The 12,373-nt window shown below is 38.8% G+C and overlaps 1 protein-coding gene and 1 long non-coding RNA gene across 4 annotated transcripts in view; one reads left to right on the forward strand and one right to left on the reverse strand.

Annotated features, from left to right (window-relative positions):
- Positions 1-11,764, reverse strand: part of LOC127944628 (sodium/hydrogen exchanger 9B2) — a 16,748-nt gene extending 4,984 nt beyond the window's left edge. The window contains exons 1-7 of one of the 3 annotated variants that reach the window (XM_052540704.1): positions 11,733-11,764; positions 10,481-10,560; positions 4,188-4,277; positions 3,324-3,494; positions 3,012-3,154; positions 451-578; positions 174-349 (exon numbers count right to left, since the gene is read on the reverse strand). In XM_052540704.1, the coding sequence (XP_052396664.1) occupies positions 174-349; positions 451-578; positions 3,012-3,154; positions 3,324-3,494; positions 4,188-4,277; positions 10,481-10,520 (748 nt within the window). In that variant the 5' untranslated portion in view covers positions 10,521-10,560; positions 11,733-11,764. The remainder of the gene's footprint in view (positions 1-173; positions 350-450; positions 579-3,011; positions 3,155-3,323; positions 3,495-4,187; positions 4,278-10,480; positions 10,561-11,732) is intronic. The other 2 variants (XM_052540705.1, XM_052540706.1) reach the window with 2 other exon arrangements.
- Positions 1-12,373, forward strand: part of LOC127944634 (uncharacterized) — a 92,781-nt gene that overhangs the window by 48,698 nt on the left and 31,710 nt on the right. The window lies entirely within an intron of this gene.

Consider the following 12,373-nt stretch of genomic DNA (forward strand, 5'->3'; position numbering starts at 1 on the left):
GAATGAGTTTTTTTTTAGTAAGTAAAAATGCACAAATTTTCATGTGAGGGTTAGGTTTAGGGGTAGGGTTGGTGAATGGCGATAGAATATACAGTTTCTACAGAATAAAAACCATTACGCCTATGGGATGTCCCCACTTTTCACAAAAACAAACGTGTGTGTGTGTATGTTACCGGTCCCGAAGGCGATGCCCAGGCATGTGGTGAATCCAGTGATGGCGAGGATGTCGTCGAAGCTCCCAGCAGCCATCAGAAGTGTGGGAACTCCTTTCTGAACCCCGAATCCTTCCGTCTGCAGGAGCAACATGGACGGAACCACCACAGCCGGAGACACAGCGGCCAGAACAAAACTACACACAGCATTCACCAATCAGACCCTTCACTTCTTCAGTGTGAACGAACCTTTTAACCATGAAAACTGACAGAAGACCAACACTGAACGATCTGTTACCCGAGCATGAAGCTCCATATCCAGGGCAATCCCAGCAGAAAATGAGCCACTACAGCCACCGTACACGCCTCTGTAAGACACGGGCCGACAGCAACCCTCACACACACCGCCTTCAGACGCCGCAGGGCCTGGACACACACACACACACACACACACGTCTGTTTGATGAGTTCATCTCATTCTTCAATAACAAATATCATTAAATATATAGTTGTATTCTCTCCATTGTGTGCCAAAAATATAAATGTTATAAACAGCACTTTTAACATAATAATAAAGCAGCAGGACAGGATAAAATCACAAACTACAGATAAACAGAAACAGAAGCTGGGGACATTCAGCAAAAGGTTACTGTCAGCTGTTTTTCTGTAAATGGAAGGGACACATTATTATGATCTCATTATATTTCATGTTCTTAAAAGACAACATTCAAGGTAAACAAAAAATGTAAAATTCAAAAACTGATTTCTGTATTATTGTGCTCCGGCATGCAGGTGCATCGTTAAGTATTTTAAGTTTAATAACAAACACATTGGTTTCAGTTCATTATATTTACACAATGTCAAATTCTTTGGAAATGAATGTAAATAAAGTCTGAAGCTTCTCATGACAGCGGTCAGGACAGAGATCCTTTATTCCCCACATCTGTCAAGTTGTTGAAGGATTTATGGTATATTTTTTAATTTATATAAATAAATACTTTTCAAATAGATTTTTATACAAAAACAGGTTTTTATGTAAAATTCACTTAATATTAGACCCACATTTCTAACTTTTATTCTTAGGGATAACTTGGACAATTTGACATGGTTGAGTGTAAGATTTCTGCCCAATTTTGGAAAATTTAGTAAAAAAAAAAAAGAAGATCCCTTTCACCACTAGATGGCAGAAGAGCTCCACGGTGTCATATCTGCTGTTTTACTACGGTTTGATTCTTATCTACATATTGTGAAAACACAAAAATGTTTAGCAGTTTTAGTGCTGAAAAAACAACTCTTTTTCAGTAATGTTACTATATGATTATAAAATCAAACCTGAATAAGATGTTACAAAGAGAAAAGTTGGAGTCTTTAGAGTTTATCATTTATTTACATCATCTATTTTTCATATAATCATAGAAATTTAATCTACACCAGTAACTAACTGTAAGAGAACAAAAATGAAAATAAATGAACCGTTATACATAAACCTCTGCAGCCATCTTGGGGTAAAAGGGTTTTTATTTTTAAAACTCCATTTTCCAAAACATGGACAAAAATAAACCTATTTAATAAAGGTTCAGGTTCGTTTCTCATTCTGGAGAACCACATCTCCTGAATACACTGGAGTGTGGAATATCTGCACAATCACTGTACAATCTCTCGCAGAGAGACTTTAAAGATTCAGAGAAAGCAGAGTAAAGATATAAAGTAGCAAGTACCACACACATGTCTTTCAAATAAATGTTACACCACACTGCTGCTGTTGTTCTTTCAATAAGACAATTTAAAGGGTATAATAAATGAAATGCCAAACGAATACACAATAATAAACCCTTGTTTTTATCAAAAGTAAATCATGACACTACTTAACATATAAAAAGGTGTAACAATTTACCCAGTTTAATAAAATAAATGAACACTAATAAAACAAAGTAACGAACTGACTCGTGGATTTTTTTCCACAGCATGCTAAAGTTTTAGACTATGAGCTATTCACACTTCCCATAAAGGACTGATTATGGGATGGTTCTTATGTATTGCAAACATGATACTTGACTCTGAACTGCTGCTAATCATTATTTATTTGTCTGTAATATTCTGACCATTGGTGCCTGTCTCACACCTAGATTTCCTACACTTCTTCATTTCATCGTTGTTGTGTTTAGGGGATATATTCATGAGTGTGTTCAGAAACAGTGCACCGTCGCTCAGCCTTTTCAAACTTCTTTTTACCTCCAAGCGAAGAAAGAAAACGAACTTCATTTGAAGTATATCAGGACCTTTATCCTCACTCTGGATGAGTACAGTTCTTGGAGAGCGGGGAGAGTTTATTCTGTATAGTCTTCTGAGGTCTGATTCGGTGTCTGAGCTGAACCAGACAGATATAGAAGTGCAGAGGACAGATTCAAAGACGGCTGAGTAGAACTGCTTCATCTGGTGAAGGAAGCACAGCCTCTGCTGGGATCTTCTTCACAACGGAGTCTATATGAGTCTATAAGTCCTTGTCTGCAGATGTTAGAGGATAAAGTGCAGACCCATGCTGACTACATCATCCACAGACCTGTTTGCTCGGTAAGTAAACTTCAGGGGTCCAGCAAGGGTCCAGTAATGGACCTCCTTGCCTCTTTGAAGGAAAGACTTGACACTGTCTAAGACTTGATGGCTGCTCTGTCAATTCTTCGTCATCTGTTAGGAACCTAGGTGTGCTATTTGATCGCAATCTTTCCTTAGAAAGACACGTTTCTAGCATTTGTAAAACTGCATTTTTCCATCTTGAAAATATATCTAAATTATGACCTATGCTCCCAATTAAAAGTGCTATATAAATAAAGGTGGGTTGACTTGACTTGACATACATACAGCAGCGTTGAGTCCCAGACCAGCTCTGGTGAGAATCACGGCAAGAGACACGTTCCTCAAAGCTGCAGACCAGTTCTGATCAATATACACCGCGTCTGTGACGTACGGCACATTACGCAACACCACACCGGCCAGCAGCATCCCTGAAACACACACACACAATATACGACATCAAGTTCACAGATACTGAATGCACAAGCATGCATTTATACAAAAACAATCATAAAATGCATTCACAACAATCTCATCAGATAAAGGGTTATTTGTCTTAAATAACTAGTGCTACTTTAGCACACATTCGCCGTTGTTTACCCAGTAGAGCTGGTACTGGAGGGCTTCTGGGTAATCTGAAGACACTGATGAGTTTTCCTCCACACACGGCCGACAGGAACAGAATCACCAGGCCGAAGAGGTTCTGTCCCGGAAGACACGCAGGTCCCGTCACGGCCCAGACCACCCCGAACACCAGCAGCCCCAACAGAGCTGAAACACACTCAACACCACATTCATCTCCAGAGAGCGTTTATTATCCAGTCCTAAATCTGTACAGACCGTTTCAACTGACTGATCGTCTTATCATGAAATATCTATGTCACGGTCATTATACTGTATATGGACTGTAGCGTTAGTGGAGAACTGGCTGTCTGATGTCGCCTGGTTTCTCCATTAGGGTTCTCCATTATCCAACATCAAATGTATTTCATTTCTTGCCATGGCACGCTAGAGGACTCAAGATATGATGCACTATTATTCTATTATTCTATGACTACTTGCAATAAACCCCTCAGTTGAGCTGCTTAGTTAATGATATGATCAATATTTTATCCCTTGTATTTATACCCAACATTTAAACATGTCAGTAATGGACATCACTATAGGCTAGTAACTAATTATACAACTACAATAAGTATGTCCAAATTCAAACACATGCAAAAAGTATACTCACGTAATGTGATATAAATTATATGCTATATATCTCAAATGCTTCTTCATATTGTTGCAAAATGTATCATCCAGCTATAATCTGATAAATACTAATATAAGTCATAAAGATATTAAGATAGTATGAACATTAAAATCACGAATTTCTGTAAAGCTGCTTGGAAACACTTATACTTTGAAAAGAGCTATAAAAGTTCAAACATTTTTGAAGAGAAAAATAACAGCGACACATACCTTTAGTAATGACGGAAGCAGAGAAGCCATGTGGTTTGTAGCGGAGCAGTTTACCACAGTATTCCGATGGTTTGGATGCTGTTTTCTGACCTGAGAGAAACAATAGGTTACTTTTCACCACCCTGGTTCTCTGAAAGTGGTAAGATCCACTTGTGAGGAAGGCATCCGTACAGAAGCATCTAATTGCACCAAGTCTGGCTTGACAGACAGGAGCGTGTGCCCAATGGCAGGTAAGGGGTCGCCCCTTAACCGAGCGCATAAAGCCCCTGCCCAGAGGAGAATGGAGGAGAGTGAAAAGCAGACAGCTCAAGCACCTCACAAGTGAATACTGGGAAGCATTTTGGCATAAAGGGCAGGTTAGGCCTGAGAGAAACTCAGTGCATGAAGGATAATCAGAGAGTGCATGTAAATGACTGACATGTTTGATTGTTGCCGAGGCCAGGAGCAGAGCTGTCTTGAGGGACAGAAGCTTAAGGGAGATATCAAGATACTGTTGAGACAAGGCGTCCAGCACCATGGAGAAGACTTAGACACTTCCTGTTCCTGTCTGCCTGCTGCAGAGTGGTTTGTGATTGTAGCTCTCCTTTTCTGTTGAATCTCTATCTTACTATCACTCTCTGTTGTCTAAAGTGATATGATATAAACTTAATTCCCATCATATATCCGATATTATCTATTAAACTAATTTGACTAATCTGAGCGTTTGATTTAAATCGCCAGTGCAGTATGCTACAGTGCGTGAGAATTCATTAGCCGGTTAGCTTGACATTTATGTTTGCATCCGAGTTTCTATTCATGTCTATTACCGGTTTCTTTCTTTTTTTTTCTTTTTTTGCCTCTTTTCTCTTCTGTCTCATGCCATTTTTCATGAGTTCATCTAACTACAATGGTAAGTCAGAATCTTTCATCAAGCATTGTGAGTAATGGCTTCTCCTGCTATCGTTGTTTGCAGTGCTTGCCACATGTATAGTTTATCTCTTTTTCCGCTTCCGGCTTCGCAAGCGTTTGGACGTTCTAGCTTACTGCTGTGCACTTTGCTTCTTGTTTCTATAATTCTCTCTGATTTTTCTAAGATATTTACTTCAGCAGATCAGCACAGTGCTCAAACAACAGATTTTTGGCACAAATACTAAAACTAAAAACTCTTTGATACTGGAATAATACTACAAAAAGAAGACTTTGTCTCCCACTGCTAACAGCTTACATTCCTGTGACGCGATAACAACTGCCTACATTCAAACAGAAGAGAGAGAAAATGCCTCCTGTTGGATCTACTTGTTGCATGAACTGCTGCAAACTTCTACAAAGGATTGTGATTCTTGAAACAAAGTTACTTTCTGGACTTCCAAAACAGACGGAACACTCAGCAGACCGTCGTCATGGACCCCCTCAGCATACAGCCGGTGAATCTCAACAGTTTATAATTTATAACAAGTGTAGAGGAACAAGCCGTATCTGATCACCACACTAATCGATGGCACAAACAGGGAGCGAGACCCAAAGGAACACGAGATATCAGATTGTCAAGAGTTTCTCGTATTGCTGCCATTGCTTCCTCTACTCCAGATTCGACTATGATAAGGCTTGTAAATACTGGTATTCTACATTAATAAATGTGGGTGAGGAATCCCCAAATTTAATTAAACATGGATCTGATCAGCCAGCAGCTAACACCGCTACTAACAGGCGCTCAAGGACGAGCAGACAGCGGCTTTCAGCTCAGAGCGCAGCCGAGCCCAGGACTCTGATAGTGAGTGACTCTGTTATCAGAAACATCCATAGCAGGACTACAACAACATGCTGCCTTCCTCAAGCAACGGTCTCTGATGTGAACAAGGAACTTCAGAACATTCTGATGAAGCACAAGACTGCAAATCAAATCATCATCCATGTGGGGAAGAATGATATTCGGAAAGAGCAATCAGAACTCCTTAAGAACAACTTCAGTGAACTCTTTGAAACACTTCGAAGACTCAAAGTTCAGTCGTTCATCAGTGGACCACTCCCAGCAAGGGGAACAATATGTTTTCACGGATGCTTGGGCTGAACACATGGCTACAAAGATCTTGTAATATAAAAGGAGTAAATTTCATCAACAACTTCAATTTTCTCTGGGGCCATAGACAATTGTTTAAACCGGATGGCCTCCACCCAAACAAACTTGGTGCAAGAGTGTTTAAGGACAATATCTACTTCTCCCTCCATCATCCTTCAGCAGAGTGTGTCCATCCATTCAGCACACACACACCGGGTCCGGGTCATCATGTGGTTGACATATCCCACAAGGATACTGATAACACCACGCAGACAAAACAAGCACTGCTGATAGACAATATCCCGGCTGAGCCCTGCCCACAGAGCTCACAGACTGACTGTGAATGTTAATGTTAAGAATGTTATTGATGATATTGCTCCAGTAATAGTCAGTAATAAAATTAGCAGACAGAAATCAGTTTGGAGAAGATCAACAGCAGTTCAGACTATGAAAAGACAATGCAGAAAAGCCGAGCGGATGTGGAGGAAGACGAAACTTGAAATTCACTATAGCATATATAAAGACAGACTTCATGCTTTTAATGTGAAACTAGCCACAGCTAGACAGAATTTCTTCTCAAATCTTATAAACAGTAACTTAAATAACACTCGTACTCTTTTTGCCACTGTAGTGAGACTGACAAACCCCCCAAGTCAGATTCCCAGTGAAATGCTATCAGACAGCAAATGCAATGAGTTTGCTTCTTTCTTTTCTGAGAAGATCATAAATATCAGGAAGGCGATTAGCACATCCTCAAGTAATGCAGAGATCAGACAGATTCGGCCAAAATATCAAAAAGATACTATGTCTGTTTTTGAAGAAATTTCTAGCACAACTGTGGAAGAAATAGTGCATCACCTAAAATCATCAACCTGTTGTCTTGACACACTTCCAACACCTTTTTTCAAAAGTGTGCTTGTATGCTTAGAAGCAGATCTTTTAGAAGTGGTGAACGCCTCACTTCTTTCTGGGACATTTCCAAACTCTCTAAAAAATGCAGTTGTTAAGCCCTTTGTTAATCTTGATAACACTATTTTGAGCAATTATAGACCAATATCTAATCTTCCTTTTATAGGCAATATTATAGAAAAGGTAGTTTTAAATCAGCTGAACAAATACTTAAACTCAAATGGACACCGGGGGCCTGTTCTTCGTATGTCACTAACTCAGTTAGCTGGATTTGAATGTTGATGATTTGGCGTGATCTTGGATCATTTGGTTCTTCGAAGCTCATCCCGGAGCTGCTGTCATAGCAACAGGTCCGTCTCGGGAGCAGCTTATTTCATGTAAACAGGATTAGATTGCTTCTTTTCAACCAGAAACTGATAAATATGTCTGCTACCACCACTACTTTATTACAAGAGTATCGTACTGATCCAGGGACAATAATTTAAAATAATAATCATTTAAAAAATTATTTAAAATTAATATAAAAATGCTGTGTATTCCATAACAGCCTACTATAGACAGCCAGTTTAACTCACTGAAAAATTTATTTGTCATAAAATTATTACTTCATAATTGTAGTAGAGTCTTACACACATGCTATACAGATAATAGAGTCGTGCATTATTTTGACTGATGATGATATTATTAGAGTGGCTTGATGGAGCGCAGGAGATGCAGATAACATGATATTGACCCTTAAGAAACTTTCATTAATGCTGTCACGTAACAAATCTGTCCCAATATAAAATGAAATGAATAGATAATTTCTACACTGAAATAAAAATGTAAAGACTGCACAACTATTATAAATTGTGAATCTAAATTATTGGGAATCATGAAAGAAAATTCTAATAAAATAAAAACATGCATCTATTATCTGTTTCATGTATCTATTATAACATTTATGTAGTTTCGTTTGCTTGGCTGTTTCCTTATAAAAGTCCAGAAATTTGTCAAGTTTTTCGTCAGTTGTCATTTTAAATGATATGACGTCATTACATTGCCGTCTTGCCACCAGCCAATCGCTGTACTGCTGATCATGGTTTCGAGTATCGATACTTATCCCCTTTTAAGCCAACACATGAACGCGCAATTATCTCAGATAACTCAATCCAGCAATACTAATCATACACAACAGGTGTGTTCGAAGAACCCAATTAGCCGGATCAAGATTAGCACGATGATATCATCTTGGATGTGTCATTTGATCTCGGATGTAATAAGCGACGTATGAAGAACGGGCCCCTGGACAATTTTCAATCTGGTTTACGACCACATCACAGCACAGAGACAGCACTCATTAAGATAATAAATTATATACACTTAAATTGTGACTCTGGCAAAAATATTGGTGCTGGTATGGCTACATCTCAGTGCTGCGTTTGACACTGTCGATCATAACATACTTCTAGAGAGACTGGAAAACTTGATTGGGCTTTCTGGGATGGTACTCAAATGGTTCAGGTCATACTTAGAAGGGAGAGGCTATTATGTGAGTATAGGAGATCATAAGTCTAAGTGGACGTCCATGACATGCGGAGTCCCACAAGGCTCAATTCTTGCACCGCTCTTGTTTAGCCTGTATATGCTCCTACTAAGTTAAATAATGAGAAAGAACCAAATTGCCTATCACAGCTATGCTGATGATACCCAGATTTACCTAGCCTTATCTCCAAATCACTACAGCCCCATTGACTCCCTCTGCCAATGCATTGATGAAATTAATAGTTGGATGTGCCAGAACTTTCTTCAGTTAAACAAGCAAAAAACTGAAGTCATTGCATTTGGAAACAAAGATGAAGTTTTCAAGGTGAATGCATACCTTGACTCTAGGGGTCAAAAAACTAAAAATCAAGTCAGGAATCTTGGTGAGATTCTGGAGACAGACCTTAGTTTCAGTAGTCATGTCAAAGCAGTAACTAAATCAGCATACTATCATTTAAAAACAGGGAGAGTCTGAAAGCTGTTTAAATAGTCCACTAAAGTGAGTCAGGTGCAGGAGCAATCAGGGCCAGGTATGTGAGCATGTGTGTGTGTGTCTGTGTGTGTGAGTGTGTGTGTGTGTGTGTGTGTGTGGTCCAGACTGAAGTTCAAAACTCGGGAGAGAGCTCCCTCTTATGGTGAACAGAGGCACAGTGGGAGTCTCGTTTGTGACAGACAGTCACTTTAAGATAATATAACTATACTTTACACTACAGTAACCTATTTTCACCCTACTCTTTGAAATCATTATTGCATTACAGTATGTTGTTTTAAACCCCAAATATTTTACTTAGGCATAAATTAGGTAACCCGGAACCGGAAACACTTCACATAACACCCGATGTACTTGCTACATCATTAGAAGAATGGCATCTACCCTAATATTAGTCTGTTTCTCTCTTGTCCCAGAGGACACCGTGGCCACCAGATCCAGTACGTATCCAGACCAGATGGTGGATCAGCACCTAGAAAGGACCTCTACATCCCTGAAAGACAGCGGAGACCAGGACAACTAGAGCCCAGATACAGATCCCCTGTAAAGACCTTGTCTCAGAGGAGCACCAGGACAAGACCACAGGAAACAGATGATTCTTCTGCACAATCTGACTTTGCTGCAGCCTGGAATTGAACTACTGGTTTCGTCTGGTCAGAGGAGAACTGACCCCCCAACTGAGCCTGGTTTCTCCCAAGGTTTTTTTCTCCATTCTGTCACCGATGGAGTTTCGGTTCCTTGCCGCTGTCGCCTCTGGCTTGCTTAGTTGGGGTCACTTCATCTACAGCGATATCATTGACTTGATTGCAAATAAATGCACAGACACTATTTAACTGAACAGAGATGACATCACTGAATTCAATGATGAACTGCCTTTAACTATCACTTTGCATTATTGACACACTGTTTTCCTGATGAATGTTGTTCAGTTGCTTTGACGCAGTCTGTTCTGTATAAAGCGCTATATAAATAAAGGTTACTTGACTTGTCTTATAACTTTATTATATTTTACTTATAACTTCATTATAATTCTTCCTTCATAATTCTGTAGTTATTTGTTATGTTGATTGTAAAATAATAATAATAATAATAATAAATTTAAAAATTAAAAGTAGTTTCAATGTAACTTGCTACTTTTTCAGAATGGTAAGTAACTACTTTAATTTACGAGTAGCTTGTAGCTGGTCAAGCTACAGTTTCAGAGTAGCTTCCCCAACACTGATTCTGTGTGTTGTTGTGATGTGTGTGTGTGTAAGAGCGTGTGCGTGTGTGTGTGTGTTTGTGTGTGTGTGTGTGTTTTGTCTGTGTGTTGTGTGTGTTTTGTTGGTTACTCACATGTTTCTGTTTGTTCTGCTGTAAGTCTTTCCTCACCCATTTCTTTAGATGTCTCTAAGTGAACTTCGACCCACGTGAACCTACACACACACACACACACACAGAGTTTAATCATTAAAGCATGCCGATTCCTTCAGTTATACTTCATAGCATCATAATTCTCAATGTTATCTATCTTGTTGATAAAAAAGATTCAGGTTTTGAATATCTTTTAAAGTTTTGTTTTGGAAGTTAATGAAAATAAATTACAAAAATGTAACATTCATGAATGTAGATTATCAAAAAAAAAAAAATCATAAAATCTAATGAAACTGAATTTCATTATTGCGTAATCCTGCATATTATTATCTAAACATATTAATTATTAGGTAATGGAACTATCTAAAGTGGGGTTCCTCAAATGCTGTTCTGTAGATTTCAGCTCAAACTTTGATTAAACCCACGTGAATGACCTAATTAAGCAGAAGGATTAGAACATTACAGACAGGTGAGTTTGATCAGGGTTTGAGCTGAACTCTGAACCTCAGTCTAAAGTTTACTAACACTAACCTGATTCTTAATCCCAACAGAATTGTTCAATCCCACATTCATTCATTCATCTGTAAATCTGCAGCTGTTCATCAGGATCACAAACTCACTGGTGACTTCATTCACTTCACTGGAAAACTGTACTAACTAGTACTGTTAACATGAACTAAACTCCCCTGCTAACAAAAACATGTTCTAAGAACGTTTGGCTAATGCTTCAAAAGTTATGTAAACGTCATCTCTGAAAATCTCTGAAACTAGAACCGTTCAAGAACCATCAGATGAATGTCATTAAAAGGCTTCAGAAAAATGGATGACATATAAATAATGTTTTTGTGTTAATGTTTGAAAACATTATTAAAGACCAAATAACTTTGAGCATTCTATTAACCCTGTTATAAGAACATTTGTTCAAAACTTTCAGAGAACCAGACTAAAGGTTAATGGTACGATTCACTTTAGGCTCTTAAACTGACACACTGACTAGAAGTAAACATCATAACTTTAAATAACAATATATGACATTAACCCTTCATGTCATTGCAATGCACACAACCTTACCCTAACCCAAAATAAGTTTTTGGGTGGTTTTGTCAGGTTTAGCTCACTTCTGAAGGCAAATCTGTCCCTAAAATATGGTAAAAAGGAACACATCAGCAATAACAGCAATATACTGCTCAGGACAACACAAATAAAACAAACAGAAAATGAACATCAATCTCACCTGCTGAAAGCTCTGTGAGAAGCAGCGGCTGATTCACACACACACACTCACACACACACAGATGTCTCACAGCACATGATGTGTGTGAATCAGTGTGTGTGTTCATCACATGAGCTCTGCTCATCACAGCATCTGATGTACACCTCAGACACTGAGCTGAAGATGTATGTGTAACGTCACACATCACTCATGCTATTTGTTTTATAGTACTGATGTTTATATCCATTTATTCCTGTTTATAGTCCAGCTGTCTGTGCCACGAATGTGATGAACGACATGTGTGGAGCCGCCTGTGCCCGTGTGTGAACATCACTGGACCTGCAAACCACTTCCATTTATAGTCACCGGCCTGCCAGGGTGTGTGTGTATGTGTTTTCTTTCGTTCTCACACACACACACACACACACACACTCGCTTGAATTAGATTGAAGCAGAACTATAGTAATGAATAATAACAAGAGTTTAAATTCATGTTGCATATGCTTAGATATGTTCTGTTACTGTGTTTACAGCAATGACTGATGTCACACACACACACACACACAGTGTGTGCACATTGTTGTCTGCTCAGTGTCTGGTGTGTCAGCAACACTCGTGTCATCTGGAAAAACTTTCCTAATCTGAAAAAGACTATCCTGATC

Source organism: Carassius gibelio, chromosome A23 (genome assembly GCF_023724105.1).
Source record: "Carassius gibelio isolate Cgi1373 ecotype wild population from Czech Republic chromosome A23, carGib1.2-hapl.c, whole genome shotgun sequence".
Taxonomy (NCBI): domain Eukaryota; kingdom Metazoa; phylum Chordata; class Actinopteri; order Cypriniformes; family Cyprinidae; genus Carassius; species Carassius gibelio.